Source organism: Carcharodon carcharias, chromosome 2 (assembly GCF_017639515.1).
Source record: "Carcharodon carcharias isolate sCarCar2 chromosome 2, sCarCar2.pri, whole genome shotgun sequence".
Classification (NCBI taxonomy): domain Eukaryota; kingdom Metazoa; phylum Chordata; class Chondrichthyes; order Lamniformes; family Lamnidae; genus Carcharodon; species Carcharodon carcharias.
The window spans coordinates 9603822-9629730 of NC_054468.1; the positions used below are offsets into that span (position 1 = coordinate 9603822).

General features: G+C 51.8%; 1 protein-coding gene across 1 annotated transcript in view; it reads left to right on the plus strand.

Moving 5' to 3' along the window:
• The window catches only part of fndc3ba (fibronectin type III domain containing 3Ba), a 444633-nt gene that overhangs the window by 169300 nt on the left and 249424 nt on the right, over nt 1–25909 (plus strand). Inside the window, exon 4 of the mRNA XM_041204259.1 lies at nt 24528–24604. Coding sequence (XP_041060193.1) covers nt 24528–24604 — 77 coding nt within the window. The remainder of the gene's footprint in view (nt 1–24527; nt 24605–25909) is intronic.

Consider the following 25909-nt stretch of genomic DNA (forward strand, 5'->3'; position numbering starts at 1 on the left):
CATCTGGAAGTTCCCCTCCAAGTCACTCACCATCCTGACTTGGAAATATATTGCCGTTCCTTCACAGTCACTGGATCAAAATCTTGGAACTCCCTCCCTAACAGCACTGTGGGTGTACCTACACCACAGGGACTGCAGCGGTTCAAGAAGGCAGCTCACCACCACCTTCTCAAGGGCAATTAGGGATGGGCAATAAATGCTGGCCCAGCCAGCGATACCCATATCCCGTGAACGAATTTTTAAAAAACTGAGTTTGCACAACTTGTGAAAGGAAGCTGAAGATTTTAAACCTTACAGTCACTTGCCTGCCTCTGTCCATCTGCCCCCTCTCTTACTCAATTATAGGCTACACACAAAGGAACAAATAACTTAAAGCAACATCAGAGAACATCTGTGATGGGATGTTGTTGCTAGCTTTCAGCATCTGGAATTTTCCATCCTTTTATCGCACACACAGACCACATCAGATGGAGATTAAAAACTCGGCAATCAACCAGATTTGAAGATGCAGCTGGCATCACTCGAACTTGAGAAGCAACAAGTTCCAGACCGAGATTATCCACAGCAAAACTCTCACTGCACAATTCCAACACATTAGTGCCATCACGTTACAGGGAGAACAGCCATGTCACTGGATAACACTGGGGTACAGTACTGGTGGGGACAGGTCTGTCACTGTATAACACTGGGGTACAGTACTGGTGGGGACAGGTCTGTCAGTGTATAACACTGGGGTACAGTACTGGTGGGGACAGGTCTGTCACTGTAAAACACTGGAGTACAGTACTGGTGGAGACAGGTCTGTCACTGTATAACACTGGGGTACAGTGCTGGTGGAGACAGGTCTGTCACTGTATAACACTGGGGTACAGTGCTGGTGGAGACAGGTCTGTCACTGTATAACACTGGGGTATATTGCTGGTGGGGCCAGGTCTGTCAGTGTATAACACTGGGGTACAGTACTGGTGGGGACAGGTCTGTCACTATATAACATGGGGTTATAGTACTGGTGGGGACAGGTCTGTCACTGTGTAACACTAGGGTACAGTACTGGAGGGGATCGGTCTGTCACTGTATAACACTGGGGTGCAGTACTGGTGGGTATTGGTCTGTCACTGTATAACATGGGGTTATAGTACTGGTGGGGATGGGTCTGTCACTGTATAACACTGGGGTACAGTACTGGTGGGGACGGGTCTGTCACTGTATAACACTGGGGTACAGTACTGGTGGGGACGGGTCTGTCACTGTATAACACTGGGGTACAGTACTGGTGGGGACAGGTCTGTCAGTGTATAACACTGGGGTACAGTACTGATGGGTACAGTTCTGTCACTGTATAACACTGGGGTTCAGTACTGGTGGGGACAGGTATGTCACTGTATAACAATTGGGTACAGTACTGGTGGGGACAGGTCTTGTCTTATCTTGACTTTGTTGCCCCTCCACGTCAATGGAACTTGCCTGGTTCATTATGTTTACTCAGTTCCTTGAGTGGCTGGTTCTGTTGTATCTTGATGCATGTGTTTTGGGTGAAGGAGAACAAGAGAAGGAGAGACAGAGAGAACGAGCTGGAGAACTGGCATATTAGAACAAGAGAGAATGAGTTATCTGAAAGGATGGATTTCATAATTCTGTGAAGGAAAGGAGGTGATTCTTGAACGTCCTAAATTAGAAAATGATACGCAAACAATAATTACTTTTATTCCCTGTAAATTATGTTGCAGAATTTCCTGATGAGAAAGATATTTATAGGTTAATTCACTATTTTCTTAATTTACTGTTTGTGGTATTAAAACTCTAAGCCCCAGCCTGATGGATCAGATGTTTGATTACTCTGCCTTGCAGTTCAATCATCGCAATGTAATGTTGGAGCAGGACGAGTCCATTTAATTTCCCGAGCCTCTTCCACTATTCAGTTTGCCTGCATCCTAGTCCCATCTGCACACCTTGTTTCCTTCACCCTTAGTAGCCTTGCCTAAGAAAATCTAGAAATTTATTTGGAAATTTTCAGTTTTGTTGAATGGGGGGTGGAGTTCCAGATTTCCACTACCCTTTTGTGTGGAGAAATCCTTCCTGACATCATCCTTGAATGGCCTGACATTAACTTAAAGCAATGCCCCCTTGTTCTAACCTCCTTTGGTGATAAATACAAGCTCTTAACAATACTTGGTTCTCCCAGGGCCAGACGTATTCGACAGAGAGCCAGGAATGATGTGGTCCACAAAATCACCCTGATCTACAACACCAAATGAAAGCCTGTAACCCAACCCCCCACCCCACCCACCAGCCCCCGCCCCACCCCCAAACCATTACGCCAACAACAACAACAACGTTTATATAGCACCTTCAACCTGGAAAGGTGTTTCAAGGTGCTTCACGGGGGTGTTACCAAACAGAATTTGATACCAAGTCACCAAAAGAGATGTTAGAATGGGTGACCAAGAGCTTGTTCAAAGAATGTAGGTTTTAAGGAGCATCTTAAAGGAGGAGAGAGAAGCAGAGAGGTTTGGGGGCGTGATTCCAGGGCTTCAGGTCCAGGTGCTTGAAGATGTAGCTGCAATGCTGGGACGATGGAGATTCAGCACGGTACTCTAACCCAAATGAGCCATGATGTTTTTGGACGAGGTGGCCAGCCCCCAGACAGTCAAACACCAGGGTGAGTGATAACCTTCATGATGGAGGAGCAAGAAGTTGGAGATGGGAGAGAGTGAAAACCAATTGTTGCCTGTAGGGAATTGCGGTTTTGAAAAATTGTGCAAGTTGACTGTTGCTTCAAAAGGAACAATCGAATTAATTCGACTTCGAAGCTTTTCAGGTCTCTTAACACCCGAGGCAGACACAGAGCACGTACTAACGGCTATTTCCACAGCTAAGTTTTTCCGGGAAGGAGTCACCTTCAGCATCATGCCAAAGGCTATATCTTGAGGGGCACCACTTGGCATCCAATACAGCTGACCGGGAGGCTCTCCCACTCTTTACCGCCTGCCATGGCCAAATTGGAAGGATTTGTAGTTTGATACTCAACCTCTTTGGCCACATTACAAACACACCTTCAGTAGCCATCCAGCCCTGGAGTGGGACTTAGACCTAGAGCTTCTGGCTCAGAAGCACCCAGTGCATCCAGCAACAACAATACATTTCAGAGCTTAGGACTCTAGCAGCTGAAGACACTGCTGCCAATTCTGGAGGATGAATAAAGGGTAATAAAGGATAAATAATATTCTAAAGGATGTGCAGGAGCAGAGAAACCTGGGTGTATATGTATATAAGTCATTAAAGGTGGCAGGACAGGTAGAGAGAGTTGTTTCTAAAGCATACAGTATTCTAGGCCTCATTAATAGGGGCATCGAGTACAAGAGCAGGGAGGTTGTGATGAACTTAAGTAAGACACTGGTTAGACCTCAGCTGGAGTATTGTGTACAGTTCTGGGCACCATACTATAGCAAGGATGTGAACGCATTGGAGAGAATGCAGAAGAGGTTTACGAGAATGGTTCCAAGGATGAGACACTTCAGTTATGAGGAAAGGTTGGAGAAGTTGGGACTCTTTTCCTCGGAGAGGAGAAGGCTAAGAGGTGACTTGATAGAAATTTTCAAAATCATGAGGGGTCTGGACGGAGAAACTGTTCCTGCTCGTAAATGGATCGAGAACCAGAGAGCATAGTTGTAGAGTGTTTTGCAAAAGAAGCAAGTGTGATGTGGGTAAAAACTTTTTCACACAGCGAGTAGTTAGGGTTTGGAATGCACTGCCTGGAAGTGTGGTGGAGGCAGGTTCAATCGAGGTATTCAAAGGGCGTTGGACGATTATTTAAATAGAAACAATGTGCGGGGTTACGGGGAAAAAGCAGGGGATTGGCACTAAGTCAGAATGCTCAGAGAGCCAATGCAGACACGACAGGCCGAATAGCCTCCTTCTACACCTTAACGATTCTGTGACTGATCCTGTGAGCAATGGAAATTGGGGTGTTCAATGAATGTTATTCCCTTGAGGATGCTCCAAGCCTGACTGGGATACACTAGATATGTGGAAGGTGCGGGGATGGGAAGGAGGGGGGAGGAGAGCGGTGGGATAAAGGCACTCTATATTTGGCTGGTACCAAGGAAAGTTCACCACTTGTTATGTTAAAGACAGCTTCAAGCATCTTGCCCACCTGCAAGCTACTTCTCAGAAGTTTCTCTCTCTAAAGTATTTTAACAGTACATTTTGAAAGGTCAGACTTGCACGAGTGGATGTACAAGTGAAAGGTGACTGTGATCAAATATTGGTGCACGTCTGTCACCGTGGCAACCCTCACCTCAGCCTGTCTGTTGTCATGGCGATCTCAGCAATGACACCCTTGGAATTATTGGTTGTTATGGAATTAAAACCTGGAGGATGTTGTTTGATGACCTGGAGAGAAATGCCAAAATGTGGATTTTCATTTTGAAAAGAGAGGATTTGGGAGATGGTTGAAAATTTTTTTTTTTTTAAAAATGCCTTTTCTTTTCTCATGTAAATCTGCAATTTCTATTCACACCAGTTGTGCTAACTCCCCAGGGACCAATTTGCAAGAGAGTATCAGTGAGACGGAGAACTGTGCAAGGCCATTCAGCCCATTATATTTGCAAAACGGCTATCCCAATAGTCCCATTAACCCCGCCAACCCCCACCACCCCCCCCCCAACCCCGCCTCCCCCAACCCCCGGTATTAAATCACCATATTGAATGGTGGAGCAGGCTCAAGGTGCCCCACGTACGGTCGACTGCTTTTATTCCTTGTGTTCTTGTGTGTGATATCCTGAGCTTGTGAGAGCTGCTATAGAAATTCAAGTTATTCTCCTGTCTTACATCCACCCTCACCCTACAGTCTGGGAGTGAGAACTCCAGCTGGGTTTTCCTCTCGCTGAGCTGGGTCAGCTGGGGCTGTGATGGGTTGTGATGTAGAAAAGGTGGCAGCCCACTTGCGTACAGCAAGCTCCCGCAAACTGCATTGTGATGATAACGGCCAGATAATCTGGTTAATTTTAAGCGATGTTGGGTGAAAGGGATAAATATTGGGCCAGGACATTGAAGAGAACGCCCCTACTTTTTGAGATAGCCTCATGAAATCTTTCACGTCCACCTGAGAGGATTTAATTTCTCACCCAAGCAGAAAGCATCACCCAACAGGGCAGTACTCCCTCGGTACTGCACTGGAATATCAGCGTGGAGTAAATCCTCTGGAGTGGGATTTGAACCGACAATCGTCTGACTCGGAGCAGAGAGCGCTACTCACTGAGACAGAGCTGGCACAAGGCGATCTAAGCATAGCGAGCTGTGATGCCTATCTGAGGAAGGCAGTGAGTTATCCTGAATATCTTCAGAAAAAAATATTTCCACTAATACGATTATACTCATCTTTCCCCTTGGAATACTTCGATTAATCTGTTTGTTTTTGCTATCTGTCTGACATCAAGCAGTAGACACTTTAAGTCTTGTCTCTTGAGTACCATAAGTATTCTAATAAAGGGCTCCACAAACCTGCAGGATAGAGTGTCCGCGCAAACAGAGTGCGATGCTCGTTCTCTGTTGGCAGCCACCCAGCTTGGATTATCTCAGCTTCTATCTCCAGGTCACTCTCAACGGTTTGGGACTAGAGTCTCTTTGTTTCTGAGTCGTACGGGACAGAACTCTGGGATTGCGTCAGCCGTAGCTCAGTAGGTGTCGCTCGTCTCTGAGTCAGAAGATCATGGGTTCAAATCCTGCCCCAGACACTTGAGAACAGAATCCAGGCTGACAAACCCAGTGCAGGACTGGGGGAGTGCTGCACTGTCAGCGGTGCCGTCTTTCAGGTGGGATATTAAACCGCCAGCCACCCCAGATGGTTGTAAAAAAAAGCCAACGGGCACTATTTCGAAGAAGGGCAGGGGAGTTCTCCCTGGTGGTCTGACCAATATATATCCGTCAATCGCCATCACAAGTAAACTAATTACCTGATCGTTTATTCCATTACTGTTGGTGGGAGCTTGCTGTGTAAAAATTGGCCGCTGTGTTTTCCACATCATAACAGTAACTACACTTCAGAAGTGTTTCAGTTGGGCTGTAAAGTGCTTTGAGACGTCCTGAGATTGTGAAAGGCGCTTTAGAGGTGCAAGTTATCACTGTCCCTCGCCCCACTCCCTCATAGCACGATTTCCTGGAGAGTGTCAACATTAGGCAGGTTTCCCCATGTTTTGACAATGGGTTAATCCTGTGCGTGCAAAGACTGGGAGCCTGAATGAGGCACCAGCATCCCCACCCCACCCCACCCCCCACATCTCACAGTGTTGGCATCTCTGCTGCACCTGCTACTTGCCCAAGGTGTGCCTCACACTGGCACAGTGCCAACCCTAGGAGCCATGGGGAAAGGGGGAATCTAGACCCATCTCCCCATTTCCCAACTGCCATAGCAATGAGGGAATCACAAACTCGGAGGAGGGGCTTTCACTGAGGTGGAAAATTGGAAAACAACTGCTTACTGACTTGGGACAGATCGGGGATCAATGACAGAGGGAACATTCCTGATTTACTGTGCGTCACAGTAACATTGATCAACTTGAACCCTTGTCGGGGTGGGCGAGGAGGGTTGGGGGGCGATGGGCGAGGGGAAGGGGAGGTGGGGGGTGGAGTGGGTGAGGGGAAGGGGAGGTGGGGGTGGAGTGGGCGAGGGGAAGGGGAGGTGGGGGTGGAGTGGGCGAGGGGAAGGGGAGGTGGGGGTGGAGTGGGCGAGGGGAAGGGGAGGTGGGGGTGGAGTGGGCGAGGGGAAGGGGAGGTGGGGGTGGAGTGGGTGAGGGGAAGGGGAGGTTGGGGTGGAGTGGGTGAGGGGAAGGGGAGGTGGGGGTAGGGTGGGCGAGGGAAAGGGGAGGTGGGGAGGTGAGGGGATGGGGTGGGTGAGGGGAAAGGAAGGTGGGGGGTGGGGTGGGCGAGGGGAAGGGGAGGTGGGGGGATGGGGTGGGAGAGGAGAAGGGAAGGTGGGGGTGGAGTGGGCAAGGGGAAGGGGAGGTGGGGGGTGGTGGGGTGGGTGAGGGGAAGGGGAGGTGGGGGTGGGGTGGGCGAGGGGAAGGGGAGGTGGGGGGTGGGGTGGGCGAGGGAAAGGGGAGGTGGGGGGTGGGGTGGGCGAGGGAAAGGGGAGGTGGGGGTAGGGTGGGTGAGGGGAAGGGGAGGTTGGGGTGGAGTGGGTGAGGGGAAGGGGAGGTGGGGGTAGGGTGGGTGAGGGGAAGGGGAGGTGGGGGTGGAGTGGGCAAGGGGAAGGGGAGGTGGGGGGTGGTGGGGTGGGTGAGGGGAAGGGGAGGTGGGGGTGGGGTGGGCGAGGGGAAGGGGAGGTGGGGGGTGGGGTGGGCGAGGGAAAGGGGAGGTGGGGGGTGGGGTGGGCGAGGGAAAGGGGAGGTGGGGGTAGGGTGGGTGAGGGGAAGGGGAGGTGGGGGGTGGGGTGGGTGAGGAGAAGGGGAGGTGGGGGGATGGGGTGGGCGAGGGGAAGGGGAGACGGGATGGGGTGGGTGAGGGGAAGGGGAGGTGGGGGGTGGTGGGGGGTGGGAGAGGAGAAGGGGAGGTGGGGGTGGGGTGGGCGAGGGGAGATGGGGAGATGGGGTTTGGGGGGGCGAGGGGAAGGGGAGGTGGGGGGTGGGGTGGGCGAGGGAAAGGGGAGGTGGGGGTAGGGTGGGTGAGGGGAAGGGGAGGTGGGGGGTGGGGTGGGTGAGGAGAAGGGGAGGTGGGGGGATGGGGTGGGCGAGGGGAAGGGGAGACGGGATGGGGTGGGTGAGGGGAAGGGAGGTGGGGGGTGGTGGGGGGTGGGAGAGGAGAAGGGGAGGTGGGGGTGGGGTGGGCGAGGGGAGATGGGGAGATGGGGTTTGGGGGGGCGAGGGGAAGGGGAGGTGGGGGGTGGGGTGGGTGAGGGGAAGGGGAGGTGGGGGGTGGTGGGGGGTGGGAGAGGAGAAGGGGAGGTGGGGTGGGGTGGGCGAGGGGAGATGGGGAGATGGGGTTTGGGGGGGGCGAGGGGAAGGGGAGGTGGGGGTGGGGTGGGCGAGGGGAAGGGGAGACGGGATGGGGTGGGTGAGGGGAAGGGGAGGTGGGGGTAGGGTGGGTGAGGGGAAGGGGAGGTGGGGGGTGGGGTGGGTGAGGAGAAGGGGAGGTGGGGGTGGGGTGGGCGAGGGGAGATGGGGAGATGGGGTTTGGGGGGGCGAGGGGAAGGGGAGACGGGATGGGGTGGGTGAGGGGAAGGGGAGGTGGGGGGTGGTGGGAGGGCGAGGGGAAGGGGAGGTGGGGGGATGGGGTGGGCGAGGGGAAGGGGAGGTGGGGGGATGGGGTGGGTGAGGGAAAGGGGAGGTGGGGGGTGGTGGGGTGGGCGAGGGGAGATGGGGAGATGGGGTTTGGGGGGTGCGAGGGGAGATGGGGAGATGGGGTTTGGGGGGGGCGAGGGGAAGGGGAGGTGGGGGTGCGTAAGGGGAGGTCCTTTTGGAGACAATTGCTTTTATACTTCACACTCTCCAACTCTCTAATTTTAGCCAGATCTATTCCAATTCAATTGAAATTCCTCAAACGTTAATTACTGGGTTTCAGTAAACAGTTCCCAGTTCCCAAGGAGAAATCAGTAAGTCATTCAGATTAAGACTGAGGCAACAATGGGAGGTATTGTGAAACCCTGCCCAGCGTGCTAACTCACCCCCTCTTGATGCTGTCACAGATGGGCACCAGTCTGCTCAGACTGCGCATGATGCAGCCTGGGCTGGTTAGTTTGCTGCTGTGACATTTCAATTATCCACTCGCTTCATTCTGTTGCCTCTCTCTCTCTCTCTCTCTCTCACTCTCTCACACACACACAGAGCACCACGTCATGCTTAAACTCCAGAGACTTCAACACAAAATAAAGGCTGAACCTCCGAGTGCCAGTACTGAGGGAGTGTTGCATGGTTGGAGGTGCTGTCTTTCGGACAAGAGGTTATCCGAGGTCCTGTCTGCCCCCTAGGGCAGTGAAAAGCAGGGGACTTAGTGATGGTGTCTTGGCCAATATTCATCCCTTAACATCACAAGAGCACGAAATGGTCTGGTCATTAAGCATTGCTGTTTGTGGGCACCAGCTGTGCACAAGTTGGCTTCCTACGTCACAACAGTGACTACGCTTAAAGTGGTTTGTGGAATATCCTGAGGTTGTGAGAAGAGCTGTAGGAATGCAAGCCTGTCTTTCTTGTGAATAACATTGACCTGCGTACCTCTGCTTTTCACTGGCCTCTCACTGGAGTGGAATGTACAGGAATCCCAGCATTGCCCCAGCATTCCATTATTTTGAAGCTATCCCCCCACCCCCCACCCCCCGGTGATGCAGCGGTGATTCAGCAGCTTAACATACCCCTCAGTGTGGGATTGCACCATGCAGGAGGCTCCTGTGTGATCTGCTGTGTTGGATGATGCCAGTTGAGGCATCAGGTTTGGCCCCCAATACCTGGGGTTAGGAAATCACGACCTTCGTCAAGAGTTCCTACACATCGCCCTCTCCCCTCAGTCCACTGTTGGCGGCCATGCCTTCAGATGCCTGGGACCCAAGCTCTGGAATTCCCTCTTTAAACCTCTCTACGCCTCTGTCTTCCTTTACATCGCTCCTTAAAACCAACCTTTCAGACCGAGCCTTGGGTCACTTGTCCTACTTTCTCCCCCTTTGGCTCTGTGTTGAAATTCAGTTTGATCATTTCTCCTGTGACATTCCTTGGGATGCATTGCTACAGAAAGGCGCTATATAAATGCAAGGTGTTGTCAATCCATGGCCAGCAGATTATTCTCTGCCCGGTCTCTCGGGCCAGCAGTTGGGTCCCCACAGTGCCCCTGGGCCTGGTGATTGATGGGGCATGAAGGGGGAAGAGAGGAAGAAATTTAACCAGGATCCCTCTTTAGATCACTGACTCCTGTGGGAGAGCGCAGAATTAATTTAATTCTAGTGCCAGGAATGGTGCTGGTAGTGGGGAGAGGGTTGGGGGAAGAGGGATTAAGATGGTGGCAAGAAACTGGAGAGGGGACTGTTGAGCCATTCTCCTGACTGGGATTTGACTCTAAAGGTGCTATATAAATACCAGTTGTTGTTGTTTGGATTAGTGTGTGTGTGTGTGTGTGTGAGACAAAACTGAGCCATCATTCTCGTTCTAGATCGTTGTCCAGTGCCCCCTTTAACTGGGTGTTGAACAAGGATCTGACTGGGCAGGGCTGTGAGGGCTTCCACAGTTGCACAGCCTTCCAGCACTCGGGGTCAAGCCTGACATAGCGGCGAGGTATTGCTGAGCTAAAGAACGGACTTGCCTTTTTTCCAGTGCCTTTCACGACCTCAGGACCACCCCCCCCCCGCAACGCGTTTCACAGATATTGAAGTATTGTCAAAGTGGATTCACTGTTGTAAGGTAGCTCGTGAGGAGTGGAACTGAACTCAGCAACTTAGGAACTGCTGGGATTTAGGGGACAACGGGGAGTTATAGAGCAGGAAAGCGGGACCACTTCTTTGAAACTGTCTGCAATCAGCAGAGGCGTATTATTTTACACCTCCCCAGTGGCAGCTCATGACACTGGAAACTTTAGAAGCATTAATTCATGAATTAACTCCCCAGCACTGAGGCCCGAATGGGTGATTAACAGTCGGGGTTGGGGGGGGCGCGAAAAGAGAATAAGTGACAGTGATGGAACAAATTTCTGCTGGATCAGGAGTCAGGAACTCAGACCCAGGGAACAGCCAGAGCGATTTCCTTTATTCTCTGTCATATCCTCCAGCCCCACAACCCTCTGAGACCCGAGTACTCCTTCAATTCTGGCACCTTGCTCACCCCTGATTTTAGTCGCTCCAGCGTGGGTGGCCGTGTCTTCAGGTACCCGAGCCCCAAACTTTGAGAATTCCGCTCCCCCCCACCCCCCCCCACCGTAAACCTCTTCAGCTCTTTACCTCTCTCACCCTTTTAGAATTCACTTGAAAACCTATCTGACTGAGCTTTGGCACTGAACCTAATAACTCCTTGTAGCTCAGCGTCAAATTTTGTTTGATTGCATTCCTGTGAAGAGCCTTGGGATATCGTACTGCTCACAATATTCTGGGCAAAGCAATTAATTCAGCTGCAGGACTACAGAGGATTGAACATAAGAAATAGGAACAGGAGGAGGCCATTCAGCCCCTCGAGCCTGCTCCGCCATTCAATAAGATCACGGTTTCGAATTCCACATTCCCATCTAACCCCGATAATGTTTGATTCCCTTGCCTAACGAGAATCTATCTACCTCTGCCTTAAAAATATTCAATGACCCCACCTCCATCACTTTCGGAGGCAGAGAATTCCAAAGTTGCACAACCCTCTGAGAGAAAAAAATTCTCCTCATCTCTGTCCTAAAAGGGCGACCTCTAATTTTAAAACAGTGCCCCCTAGTTCTGGACTCACCCACAGGAGGAAATATCCTTTCCACGTTCACCATGTCAAGGCCGTTCAGGATCTTATGTACTTCAATCAAGTCACCCCTCACTCTTCTAAACTCCAGTGGAAACAAGCCCAGTCTGTCCAACCTTTCCTCATAAGACAGCCCACTCACTCCAGGTATCAATCTAGTAAACCCCCTCTGAACCGCCTCCAATACATTTACATCCTTCCTTAAATAAGGAGCCCAAAACTGCACACAGTATTCGAGGTGCGGTCTCACCAATGCCCTGTATAAGTGAAGCATAACATCCTTCCTTTTATGTTCAATCCCTGTCATAATATAGGATAGCATTCCATTAGCCTTCTTAATTACTTATTGTACCCGCATATTAACGTTTTGTGCCTCATGTACTAGAACACCTAGATCCCTCTGCATCTCAGAATTACGCAGTTGTTCTCCATTTAAGTAATACTCTGTTTTTTTCTTCCCGCCAAAGTGAACAACTTCACATTTTCCCACCTTAAACTCCATTTGCCAGACCTTTGCCCACTCACTCAACCTATCTATATCCATCTGCAACCTCCTCATATCCTCTTCACAACATACTTTCCTACCTATCTTTGTGTCACCTGCAAATTTAGCTACAATGTCTTCACTCCCCTCATCTAAGCCATTGATGTAAGTCATAAAAAGTTGGGGTCCCAGTACAGACCCCTGTGGGACTCCACTCATCTCACCTGCCAATCCGAAAGAGACCCATTTTTGCATACTCTCTGCTTTCTGCCGGCCAGCCAATCTTCTATCCATGCTAATATGTTACCCACTACACCATGTGCTTTTATTTTCCCATTCTTGCACTAAATATACGATACAGAAACTGGCCATTTGGCCCAACCAGCCCATTCCAGAGTTTATGCTCCACTTGAGACTCCTCCCACCCTTTCTCCCTTAAATCAATCAGCATACGCCTCTACTTTCTCCCTTGTGTGTTTATCAGGCCTTCAAAGCGTTCCCGTGGTGCAGTGGGTAGGGTCCCTGCCTCAGAGCTAGATTTGAGTCCCACTCCAGGACTTGACAGCCAAACAGGTTGAGTATCAACCTGCAAATCCCCCCCAATATGCCTATAGCGGGTGGTAAGACCGAGAGAGTTTCCTGGGCAGCCAGGACCTTGTGGCAGCTGCAACGCAACAACCTCCCCACGTTAAAAGACTTGTCACACAGGCTCTTGCCATGGGCTGTACCCTGTGGCAAGCGTCCTTCATGCTGCAAAGGAGTGTGAGAGAGATCAGGGCTTCACCTTAATGCATCGATAATATTTGCCTCAGACACCATGGTTAGTGGGTTCCACATTCCCATCACTCCCTGGGTAAAGACGTTTCTCCTGAATTCCCGATTGGATTTCTTGGTGACCATCTTATCTTGATGGTGTCTCGTTTTGCTTCTCCCCCCACCCCCTCCCCCCAAAAAAAACGCGAACACTCTTTACACGTCCACTCTATCAAACCCTTTCATAATGTTAGCGATCTTGGTTAAGTCACCCCTCAGCCTTTTTAAAAGACGAATGCCTCAACCTGTTCAGCCTTTCCTGATAGTTACAATCTCTCATTTCTGATACCCCGTCCTAGTAAGTCTTCTTTTGAACCTTTTCCCAGTCCCTCTATATAAGACACAGGAGCAGAAATTAGGCCATTCGGCCCATCGAGTCTGCTTCGCCATTCAATCATGGTTGATAAGTTTCTCAACCCCATTCTCCCGCCTTCTTCCTGTAACCTTTTTGTAAGATGGCAACCAGAATTGTACTTGGTTAGGCCATACTTAATGGGGACCAAGGTCTGATACAAGCTTGTCTGAAAAGTAGAAAAGTTAAGTTTTATCCCTCTAGAAATAAACCCTAATGTATGACTTATATTTTTATGCTTTTATTGACCGTAACATTAATGATTTGTGTATTCATACTCACAGATCCTTTTGCTCCTCTACCTCATTTTCACTCTTCGTTTTCCAGCAAAATTTGCAACCCCCTTTATTTTTTTGTGTCATAATATCACACACTTACCTGTGTTAGCTTAATTTACCAACTATATGACCCGTCTGCAAGTTTATTCTGTATCCGTTCAAAGTGACATTCAAAACCGGTTCTGAGTGAATTTTTCAGCATCCGTCTCAAGCAACTCTCCAAATTCATAGCGCGATACTGTCTGCTTAACATTCCACTATAAAAACGCGAGTAAAAAGAATTCACTTCCTAAAAATATCTTACAGCGTTAATCACAGAACGTTAACGGTGATGAATTGGACAGTATTGTTTATAACAGCTTTCATGGCCTCAGTGCATCACAAAGCACTTCACAGCCAATGAAGTACTTCCAACAGTAGTCACCGTTGTAGCATAAAAAAAAACATGGCAGCCAATTCGCGCACAGCAAGATCCCCCAAACAGCACTGTGTTAAATCACTAGATAATCTGGTTTTGTGTTGTTTGTTCAGGGAGAAACATCAGCCAAGACATGAGAAAGCTCCCCTGCTCCTCTTAGGAATAGTGTCACAGAATCACTCATGCTCGTCTGAGAGGGCTGACTTGGGCCACGGTTTGACATCTCACCCAAAAGCCAGCACCTCTGACAGTGTGGCACTCCCTCCTCAGTGCTGCAGTGGGAGTGTTAACCTAGCAACCCGTGCTTAAGCCTCTAGAGTGGAATTTGAACCCACGAGCTTCCGACCCAGAGAGAAGAATGCTAGCCGCTGTATGTGCGTGCTTGCTGGTTGCAGGCCGATCCATCTGGTAGTCAAATTGTGCCACAGGTTATGAAGCGATATGCTTTTCAGAATAACCCCTCTCTTTAGCTGTCTGGGTTTTGTCAAGTTTGCAGGTCAGCTTGGCCTCTTCAGGAGACCCTCCAAAACAAAACAACGGGAGTTTTGTCCCCGTGACCAAACTTTAAAGGCCTTGTGTTTTTTAATTTGGATTTGCTGATTGAATGTGGAGGGGAGGAGGAGGAGGAGATGGGGGTGCGGTTGGGGGTGGGGGGAGCGGTGGGAGGGGGGAAGGGATTCTGCTTCTGGGCTGCAGCACTGTGGTGCAAGAGGAATGTAGATGTTTAGCTTCTGAATCTAGCCAAACAGAGCTGTGTTTGCCAAGCAACTGTGGATATTACTGGCTCTGTCAAATCCGTTTATCGCAGCCTGAGAGAGGCGTCTAACAATTTGCCTTAAAGTATTCTGACTGAATGCTCAGCTGACACCTTCAGGCTGGAGGAGCTGTCAATCGGGCCACTGTGACTCTGCTTTGAGAACAGCGGTGGTGAATTGCACAGGCTCCTGCCTTCCTTAGGGGAGCTGGGCACGGATTTCTGGGTCTGAGCTGGGAACTGGAACTCGTTGTGTCCAGAGATCTGTCAAAGCCCAGCTTGTCTCTCCGCCTTGACCATTTGAGTCTGGAAATTATGACTTAATTTGGCTCCCAAAAGAGGGTTTCGTTTCTTGGTGCTGTTGCTCGCTTATTTTCCTGTATGATCCACCTTCACCCTCATCACCATCCCCACCCCGCACCCCCCCCAACCCTCCCCCCACTGCCACCTTCTTCCCCCTTCCCCCCCACCTCAGAATCGCCTCACCCTCATCTCTCCCCTCCCCGTCCCCCACCACCTCCTCCCCCACCATTGTGCTCCTCAGGAATTGGGAGGATGGGTTCGCAGATTGTCCACCATGTTCCTGGAATGATCGCAACGCCCACAAAGTTGCATTTCGATAGCGACTTTCACCAGTCCAATTGCCAATCCAACGCTGTTGCAGCCAATGAGTTGCTCAGTTACCTCTTAGGGTTACCGTGGTGATTAAATGTATTTCCAGACGTTTCATCACATGACTTACCCCTCACACTCCATCCGGTCACACATCCATCCTTGTGACTGATGCACTGCCTCCCTGCACCAACTGGAAAGCAAAAAGACTCCATTGCCCAATTGGATGATGCTTGCCTGTCAGCCAAACAGCCTTTATTACCCTCCATTTTCAATATTTTTATATCTGGCAAAGAGAAATGGTCAAAGGAAATGACAAAAAAAAAAACAACCTTTTTTTAATGTCCCGATGATTTTTCTCCAGGGTTGCAGACGGCGGTGTCCTGGAGATTGACCTTCAATCCCTGGAGACTCCAGACCAGCCTTGGAGGGGTTGGTAACCCTAGCGGTTACTGTTGTAATGTAGGAAGCGCTGCAGCCCATTCGCGCACAGCAAGCTCCCACGAACAGCGCTGGGTTAATGACCAGGTCACCTGTCTTTGTTGGTGATATTGGTTGAGAGGTAAACCACTGGCCTGGGGACCCTGGGGCAAACTCCTCTGCTCGTCTTCGAAATGGCAGTGGTGGGATCTTTAATGACTCCTTGAGAGGTTTAACGTTTTGCGTGTCTGCCCCCTCAGGTCACTATTTTGAGGAAGAGCAGGGGGAGTTCACCCGTTATCCTGAGGCCAATACTTATCCCTCAACCTTTATCACTGAAAACAGATTAACTGGGGCTGTCCCTGTTCGTGTGACCTTTGTGTGTGCAAATTGGCTGCTGTGTTTACTAGGTCACAACTTCAGAATGTACTCCATTGGCTGTGAGGCACTGATGAACCTCCTGAGGATGTGAGAGGCGCTGCAGCAATGCAAGTCAGTCTGTCCTTTTGCTTCTTGTTGCTGTTTGCACTGAGTTCCAGTGTGTATTCTGCAGGCCCGAAGTGCGGTAGAGGGAGGAAGGAGAGAGAGAGAGAGAGAGAGAGGAAGGAAAATTGTATGCGTTCCCTGGCTGTTTGTCAACTATTCCAGTCAAATTTCCTGTTTATAGGAAGAAAAACAAAACAGGCTCTGGAATAAAGACAACAGCAAATGACTCTGGGATTTTTTTTTGACTTTGAAATATATTCAGAGGAGTTTGCCTTGTTCAGTTGTGAATTAAGGCAAGTCTGCACTGAGTCACTAATCTGAGATAATTGCTAGCTAAAAGCAGATCTGTGAACGAAAGAAAATTGCTTAAAAGAAAAACCCATTTAATCACCCAGGGTAGTCCTGATTATGTTGCGTTTATAAAGGGTTGTAACTCTGATCTGGGTGAAAACAAAAAGCTGACGGGAGCGTCCCCTTGTGGCGAGTGTAGCAACTCCACCAAGGCCAGGCCTGTGCAAGCTCACAGGTCTCTTATCCTGTCGTTAACCCCTCGGGTCGTGACTGAATTGGCGTCCTTAGGCAGCGCTGCAGAGTTTGTGAGATAGTTTGCAACCCCCCCCCCAACCCCCCACCCCACCCCCTCAACAGGCGTTATTGCAAATTTCAAATGACTTATTAATATAGTGAGCTGCTTGGATACACGTGGCTAAATTTTAACCCTGCACTTTAGGAAATGCATTAACACTTGAAGTCCCTGTAATGTGATTGTAGAACAGCGAGTGAACCATAGCCTTGATTTTAAAACTCTTATCCTGGTTTTCAAGTCCCTCCAAGGCCACACGACCCCCCATCTCTGTAGCCTCTTCCATCCCTAGACCCTTCTAAGATCTCCGCCCTCTTCCAATTCTGGCCTCTTGGTGTATCTCCCACTACTTGGCTCCACCATTGGCGGCTGTGCCTTCAGCTTCCTCGGTGCTAAACTCTGGAATTCCCTCCTGAAACCTCTCCCGTCTCTTTTCCCCCCACCTCCCCACCACCCACCACCTCCCCCACCTGAGGAAGAGAGAAGAGGGGGAGTTTAGTCCCAGGCTTCATGGCTAGTATTAATCCCTGAAGCATCACCATCAAAACACTGAGGAGTTGGGAGGGGAAACAATTTCGGGGCTTTGGGGTTACTAAAGGTGGTGAGAGGGAGTGGGACCAATCTTTCAAAAGAGCTGGCAACGACTAGATGGGCCGATTAGCCTCCCTCTGTGTTGCATGATTCCGTGAGCTGGTCATTTTACTGCTGGTTGTGGGATTATTCTGTGTGCAATGGGCGGACAGAACGAAGTTCCTGCAACGTGTGATAGGAGTGGCGAGCAAACACTGCCCAGCCTTTCAGTCCCAGGGCCAGGCATTCCAAGTTGATGGGATGGGATTGGAAAAATACTAAAACAACTCGTGTAAAACCGAGACAGGATCCAACTCAAGGATTCTGAAACAATTTCCAGCTGTTTGCAGAGAGAGAGAGAGGGGGAGAGGGAGAGGGAGAGAGAGAGAGAGAGAGAACAGCCCCTCTTTTTCCCATCTGAGTGACTCACTGGTCTGGCATGGATCGGAGCTGAGGGCAGAATTCCGGCTGCAATACAGATTTGCTGGATCCCAGCAAGAGATCGCTCGGCATCAGGGAAAGTGCTTTGGCACAGCTGGCTGCGGCGGAGGGGGAAAGGTGGGCAGGGGGTGGGGGCAGGGGATGGGAAGGTGAGCGGGGGGGTGGGGGGGGATGGGGGCTTGGGGGGGTGGGGGAAGGTGGTGGGGGGTGGGGGAAGGTTGGGGGGGTTGGGGAAGGTGGGTGGGGGGTGGGGGAAGGTTGGGGGGGTGGGGGATGGTTGGGGGGGTGGGGTAAGGTGGGTGGGGGGTGGGGGAAGGTTGGGGGGGTGGGGTAAGGTGGGGGGGGGTGGGGGAAGGTTGGGGGTGTGGGGTAAGGTGGGGGGGGTGGGGGGAGGTTGGGGGGGGTGGGGTAAGGTGGGTGGGGGGTGGGGTAAGGTGGGTGGGGGGGTGGGGGAAGGTGGTGGGGGGTGGGGTAAGGTGGGGGGGGTGGGGGAAGGTTGGGGGGGGTGGGGTAAGGTGGGTGGGGGGTGGGGTAAGGTGGGTGGGGGGGTGGGGGAAGGTGGTGGGGGGTGTGGGGGAAGGTGGTGGGGGGGATGGGGTAGGGTGGGGGGGGTGGGGTAAGGTGGGGGGGTGGGGTAAGGTTGGGGGGGGTGGGGAAGTTTGGGGGGCGTGGGGGAAGGTTGGGTGGGGGGGTGGGGTAAGGTGGGGGGGGTGGGGTAAGGTGGGTGGGGGGGGTGGGGTAAGGTGGGGGGGGTGGGGTAAGGTGGGGGGGGTGGGGTAAGGTGGGGGGGGTGGGGAAGGTGGGGGGGTGGGGTAAGGTGGGGGGGTGGGGTAAGGTGGGGGGGGTGGGGTAAGGTGGGGGGGGTGGGGAAGGTTGGGGGTGTGGGGGAAGGTGGTGGGGGGTGTGGGGGAAGGTGGTGGGGGGGGTGGGTAAGGTGGGGGGGGTGGGGTAAGGTGGGGGGGTGGGGTAAGGTTGGGGGGGGTGGGGAAGTTTGGGGGGCGTGGGGGAAGGTTGGGTGGGGGGGGTGGGGTAAGGTGGGGGGGGTGGGGTAAGGTGGGTGGGGGGGTGGGGGAAGGTGGTGGGGGGTGTGGGGTAAGGTGGGTGGGGGGGTGGGGTAAGGTGGGGGGGGTGGGGTAAGGTGGGTGGGGGGGGTGGGGTAAGGTGGGGGGGGTGGGGTAAGGTGGGGGGGGTGGGGTAAGGTGGGGGGGGTGGGGAAGGTGGGGGGGTGGGGTAAGGTGGGGGGGTGGGGTAAGGTGGGGGGGGTGGGGTAAGGTGGGGGGGGTGGGGAAGGTTGGGGGGGTGGGGTAAGGTGGGTGGGGGGTGGGGGAAGGTTGGGGGGGTGGGGGAAGGTGGGGGTTGGTGGGGAAGGTGGGGTGGGGGGGTGGGGATGGTGGGGGGGGTGGGGTAAGGTGGGTGGGGGGTGGGGGAAGGTGGGGGGGGTGGGGTAAGGTGGGTGGGGGGGGTGGGGGAAGGTTGGGGGGGTGGGGTAAGGTGGGGGGGGTGGGGTAAGGTGGGGGGGGTGGGGGAAGGTTGGGGGGGTGGGGTAAGGTGGGGGGGGTGGGGTAAGGTGGTGGGGGGTGTGGGGTAAGGTGGGTGGGGGGTGGGGGAAGGTGGGGGGGTGGGGTAAGGTGGGTGGGGGGGGTGGGGGAAGGTTGGGGGGGTGGGGTAAGGTGGGGGGGGTGGGGAAGGTGGGGGGGTGGGGTAAGGTGGGGGGGGTGGGGTAAGGTGGGGGGGGTGGGGGAAGGTTGGGGGGTGGGGTAAGGTGGGGGGGTGGGGAAGGTGGTGGGGGTGTGTGGGGTAAGGTGGGTGGGGGGTGGGGGAAGTGTGAGGGGGTGGCGTAAGGTGGGTAGGGGGGGGGTGGGGAAGGTTTCGGGGGGCGTGGGTAAGGTGGGGGGAGGGGGGGGTAGGGGAGGCGGGCGGTGTGGGGTAAGGTGGGGGGGGTGGGGTAAGGTGGGGGGGGGGGGAGCGTTGGGAGGGGTGGGGAAGGTGGGGGGTGTGGTAAGGTGGGGGGGGGGGGTAGGTGGGGGGGGTGGGGAAGGTTGGGGGGTGGGGGAAGGTGGGGGTTGGTGGGGAAGGTGGGGTGGGGGGGTGGGGACTGGTGGGGGGGGTGGGGTAAGGTGGGGGGTGGGGGGTGGGTAAGGTGGGTGGGGGGGTGGGGTAAGGTGGGTGGGGGGTGGGGGAAGTTTGGGGGGGTGGGGTAAGGTGGGGGGGTGGGGTAAGGTGGGTGGGGGGTGGGGGAAGGTTGGGGGGGTGGGGTAAGGTGGGTGGGGGGGGTGGGGGAAGGTTGGGGGGGTGGGGTAAGGTGGGGGGGGTGGGGAAGGTGGGGGGGGTGGGGTAAGGTGGGTGGGGGGGGTGGGGGAAGGTTGGGGGGGTGGGGTAAGGTGGGGGGGGTGGGGAAGGTGGGGGGGTGGGGTAAGGTGGGGGGGTGGGGGAAGGTTGGGGGGGTGGGGTAAGGTGGGGGGGGTGGGGAAGGTGGGGGGGTGGGGTAAGGTGGGTGGGGGGGTGGGTAAGGTGGGTGGGGGGGTGGGGTAAGGTGGGGGGGTGGGGTAAGGTGGGGGGGGGGTGGGTAAGGTGGGTGGGGGGGTGGGGTAAGGTTGGGTGGGGGGGTGTGGGGAAGGTGGGGGGGGGTGGGGTAAGGTTGGGTGGGGGGGTGTGGGGGAAGGTGGGGGGGGGTGGGGTAAGGTTGGGTGGGGGGGTGTGGGGGAAGGTGGGGGGGGGGTGGTGGTGATGTTGAATGAGAACCCCAGCTGTTGCTGCTGTGTTGTGCAGGAGAGGGATTGGAAACTGTTTAATTAAAGAGGCCGAGAGTGGGAGAATGGCTAGACTTTCAGCTCACTGAGCTCGTTCTCTCTCTCTCTCTCTCTCCCTGTAGAACATCTCAGTCAGTTCAGTTTTTTAACCCCTTCCCCCCCAACCTCCAACCCCCAAAATCTTCTGGATTGACCTCCTGCACAGACAGCCCTTTGGAGTAAAGTACTGGGCTGCTTCCTCCTGCTGTTCAGCCCTCCAGCAGTGGACCTGAATTGCTGGTGCTGGGGCACTGGTTTGCTTGTGTTGCCTGTGCCTCGTGCTGTGAGACGATACAGTGGTCAGGACTATTTTTAGCTTCCTGACTCCCACATGCCGAGAATGGGTCATTGGTAAAAACATCTTCTCCCCTTCAGGAGTTCAAGCCCAGCGCTATCCCCTGGAGTTTAAATAGCCCGGGGTCGATCTCCGGGAGTTGTCTAAAACCATCGGAGCAGCCAACGGCCGGAATTTTACACCGGAGGGACTTCACAGCTCCGCCGTAAGCCGATGGACTTTTGAACGGCTGGCCGCATTTTACCTCCCCCTCCCCCGCCTCGACAGGGCCGTCAAATTCCGCCCAATGGGGAGAAAGAATTTCCTCTGGTGGGGTGGGTGGGGTGGGTGGGGAGGGGGGAGTCTACAACCAGGGGGAATAATCTTTCAGTAGAGCTAGAGCGATGTCGGGAAGCCCTTGTTCACACAAAATGGGAGTGGAAATCTGGAATTGTCTCCCTCAAAACATGGGTGGGGGTCGGGGGTTGGGGTCTGGGGTGGGTCAACTGAGATTGAGAGATTTTATTTTAATTATTAGACAATAGTACTAATGCTTCTGGAGCCCAGGCAGGTAAATGGAGTTAAGGTACAGATCAGCTAGAATTGAACCAGCAGAACAGGACACTGCACTGAGAAAGATCATCAGGACCATAAGACCATAACACATAGGTGCAGAACTAGGCCATTCGGCCCATCGAGTCTGCTCCGCCATTCAATCACGGCTGATAAGTTTCTCAACCCCATTCTCCACCTTCTCCCCGTAACCTTTGATCCCCTTACCAATCAAGAACCTATCTATCTCGGTCTTAAATACACTCAATGACCCGGCCTCCACCGCCTTCTGTGGCAATGAATTCCATAGATTCACCACTCTCTGGCTAAAGAAGTTTCTCCTCATCTCTGTTCTAAAAGGTCTTCCCTTTACTCTGGGGCTGTGCTCTCGGGTCCTAGTCTCTCCTACTAATGGAAACATCTTCCCCACGTCCACTCTATCCAGGCCTTTCAGTATTCTGTAAGTTTCAATCAGATCCCCCCTCATCCTTCTAAACTCCATCGAGTATAGACCCAGAGTCCTCAAATGTTCCTCATATGTTAAGCCTTTCATTCCTGGGATCATTCTCGTGAACCTCCTCTGGACCCTCTCCAGGGCCAGCACATCCTTCCTGAGATACGGGGCCCAAAATTGCTCACAATATTCTAAATGGGGTCTGACCAGAGCCTTTATAAAGCCTCAGCAGCACATCCCTGCAGGACATCGAAAAATATATATATATTTTTTTTTGTTTTCTTTGAACATTTCTCTACTAGATATAGAAACATTGAAAATGGGGAATAAGGCAGCTTGTCTGACAGTCAAGCCTCGTCCAATGAGTCTTTTTGCTTTCCAATCGATGGAGGGAAGCAGACCATCACCAGGATGGAGGTGCTGGCTGACTGATGGCTGGAGCATGGGGGGGAAAGTCATGTAACAGAACCTCCAGGAATACATTTAACTACAGTTGGCAACCCTATTCAAGGGCAATTAGGGATGGGCAACAAATGTGGGGCCTCGCTCACCAGTGACGCCCATGAAAGAACAAAAAAGAAGCAAGTGTGAGAGAAGAGGCAATTTGGAACTAAATGGAACAATTCTAAAGGAGACGCGGGAACTGAGAGACCTGGGGTTTAGGTACACGAGCCTATGAAGGTGGCAGGACATGTTGAGAAAGCCACTGATAAGATCACGCAGAATTCTGGGCTGTCCGAGTGAAGACTGAGCAGCTGAATTTGCTGTAATCGGTCAGTAGCTCACTGGGTCCAACCTCTGCCTGTTCACACTCCATGATATTGTCAACTGCAACTTGCTGTCAGTAGAACAGGGAAGAAAAGGTGCAGGCTATCTTGGATCTGATTAAATCGGGCAGGCAACCATGGACCTCCTTAAACAGACTTGAAAGGATAGCAAAATAAACAGCACGAGGATTACAAAGGAAATGTACAATCAAGGGGGTGAATTTTGACGTCAAATCAGGTTCAGAGTGAAATCAAGAGAGAAGAATTAAAATTAAAATTGAAAATTAAAATTAAAATTGAAAATTAAAATTAAAATGACAGAGCATAAAGGAGACAAAGAAAGAGTAAAAAAAAAGTTTATTAGTTGTTGTTTAAAATTCCATAACAATTAAAACTTGAAGGAATGAGACTTCAGACTTGGTAAATAGTTTTCCACAGAGAGGCTGACTGGCAGTAATTGATACTTATCACAATGTTAGGAGAGTACGTAGACTTGCAATGACTTAACTTCCTCTGGTGAGTTTAATTTGTATCTACCATGCAAATGCGAGAATTTCACACTGTTCAGTGTAGATCACGGTGGAACCAGAACTGATTATGCGAAGTTAAAGGTGGAGTGACACAAGCGGGACAGCAACGTTTTGATTTTCATGTTTAACTACACATCTGCCCCTGACTTGAAGCTCCTTTGGCTTTCGTGTACAAGTGACAGCTGGTACCCAGGTGCCATCAGCCTCACCGTTACACTGGCAGCAACCTTAACGGGACATAGAGGCTAAAAGCAGGAGGTTTATTTCTAAACCTTTATTACAATAACACGTGGTTCTCGGCTGGAATATCTGTGGCCAATTTGGGCAACCACTTTAGGAAGGATGTCAGAGAGTAGGCAGGATAGTTTTACCTGAATGGTCCCAGTTACATGGAATGACTGGAGAAGCTGGGATTGTTCTCCTTAACAGTGTAGAGAAGGTTAAGGGTCCCTCCTTAGACTGACCCCTGATCTCGCAGGGAGTACTGCTGGGCTAGGCTCTTGGCATGGGTCTCTTCCCTTGCCCGGTTTAATACTGGTGGTGGCAGGATGACACCCTTAAATGGGCATTAATTGCCAATTTAAGGATGACAGTTTGTCTCAGTGACGGGCAGGATGCCCAATGCCATCCCTGCCACTAGTATAATTGCAGTGGGTGGAGGGGTGGGTGGGTACATGAAGGTTGGGCCACCCGCTGGATTAAGTAAACCTCCCTGCCTTCAAACCTGGCAGCGGGGGAAGCATTCAATCCAGTTTTCTCTTTCTCTCTCTACAACAAAAATAAAAATAGCTGGAAAAACTCAGCAGGTCTGACAGCATCAGCGGAGAGGAAGTCCATATGACTCTTCAACAGAACTGAGGATCGATCCCTTTCCCCCACCCACCCCAACCCCACTAGAGCTATCTGTCCCTTGCTCGTTCTGCTTTCTACCCTTAACTAGGACATTTCTTAGATAATATCACCACCTTCAACACCTCTTGGTCCTTTTGTCTGTGACATCTTTTGGCAATCTGCACCTATCACTGCCCCTCTATCCAGCTCTACTTGTCCCACACCTCTCCCCCCCACCCCTTAACCAGCTTATATTTCACCTCTTTTCTATTTTTCCTTAGTTCTGATGAAGAGTCACACGGACTCGAAACGTTAACTGTGTTCCTCTCCGCAGATGCTGTCAGACCTGCTGAGTTTTCCCAGCTATTTTTATTTTTGTTTTTGTTTTGGATTTCCAGCATTTGCAGTTTTTTTGCTTTTATCTCTCTCTTTCTCTCTCTCTCTCTCTCTCTCTCTCCCCTCACTCACACATTCTCTCCCTCTCTTGCTCTGACCAATCAGACAAGACTGAGTTGACCAATGACTGGACCCAGTAAGGTGCTAATGGGGAAGGTGGAACTGAAGAGGCAAACAAAATATTGCTGTAACTGATGCTGTTGTTTCTGAGTGAATACGGTTGAGAAGTTAGTTGCTCAGAGTTATTGCCTCCATCGAGAGCAAAACCTTTCTCTTTTTCCTTCCTGACCTCATGTTACATGTGTGCTTTATTGGCAGGCCCGGCAGAGGTTCCCATGATGTCCCCTAATGGATCCATTCCCCCAATTCACGTTCCACCAGGATACATCTCACAGGTAAGAGATTGCTCTGAACCATGTACATGTCGAGCAGTTCCACCCGTCTCAGTCTCTGAGGTGAGGGATACTGAGGCCCAGAATTAGCCAAGGTACCAATCCTCAAACCCCCTTGAATGTTATCCCTTAACAGGATCAGGATCAGCAACCATGCCCCACCCCATGTTTGAATAGTCTGATGTTGCAGTGATAGCCACACAATGAGAAGGTTAAATATTCCACAGGGTACAAAGTTACTGAGGGAACTGATGACCATCTGATCTGGAGGAAAGCAGTCAGGGGAAGGGTGACAATGTGAAGATCAGTTAATACGGTGGACTATTCTCAATTCTTTCTTAAAGAGCATCTTCATTCAGGAAGCTAAATACATAGGATACCAATGATAGGTAGAGTTGCCTCATTCACGCCAATCTACCTGTTGTTGATGCATCTGTCCCTGACAGTGTTGCTAGGAGTGACCACCGCACAGTCCTTGTGGAGACAAAGTCCATCTTCAAACTGAGAATACCCTGTGTGTGTTTTGTGGCACTACCACCATGCCAAAAAGCAAAGATTTCAAAACAGGTCTAGCAACTCAAAACTGGGCATCCATGAGGCACTGTGGGCCATCAGCAGCAGCACAATTGTATTAAACCACAAAGCTGAAAGCTCATGGCCCGGATATCACCCAACTACCATTAACATCAAGCCAGGGGATCGATCCTGTTGCAATGAAGAATGTTGGACAGTGTGCCACGAGCAGCACCAGGCATGCCTAAGAATAAGATGCCGATTTGGTGACGTTAAACACAGGACCACATGTGTGCTAAAATGCATGCGATAGACAGAGCTAAGTGATTTCACAACCAAAGCCCTGCCAATTTGCCATGCTCAGGCATGAATGTCGGTGGACAATTAAATGACTAACAGGAAGAGGAGGATCCATGAACATTCCTATCTTCAATGATGGGAGAGCCCAGCGTGTCAGGGCAAAAGATAAGGCTGAGGCATTTGCTACAATCTCCAGCCAGAAGTGCTGAGTGGATGATCCATCTTGGCCTCCTCCGGAGGTCCCCAGCATCACAGATGCAAGTCTTCAGCCAATTTGATTCACTCCACGTGATATCAAGAAATGGCTGAAGGCCTGGATAGTGCAAAGGCTAAGGGCCCTGACAACATTATGGCAATAGTACTGAAGACCTGTGCTCCAGAACTTGCCGCGCCCCTAGCCAAGCTGTTCCAGTCCAGCTACAACACTGACATCTACCTGACAATGTGGAAAATTGCCCAGGTATGTCCAGTACACCAATCCAACCCAACCAATTC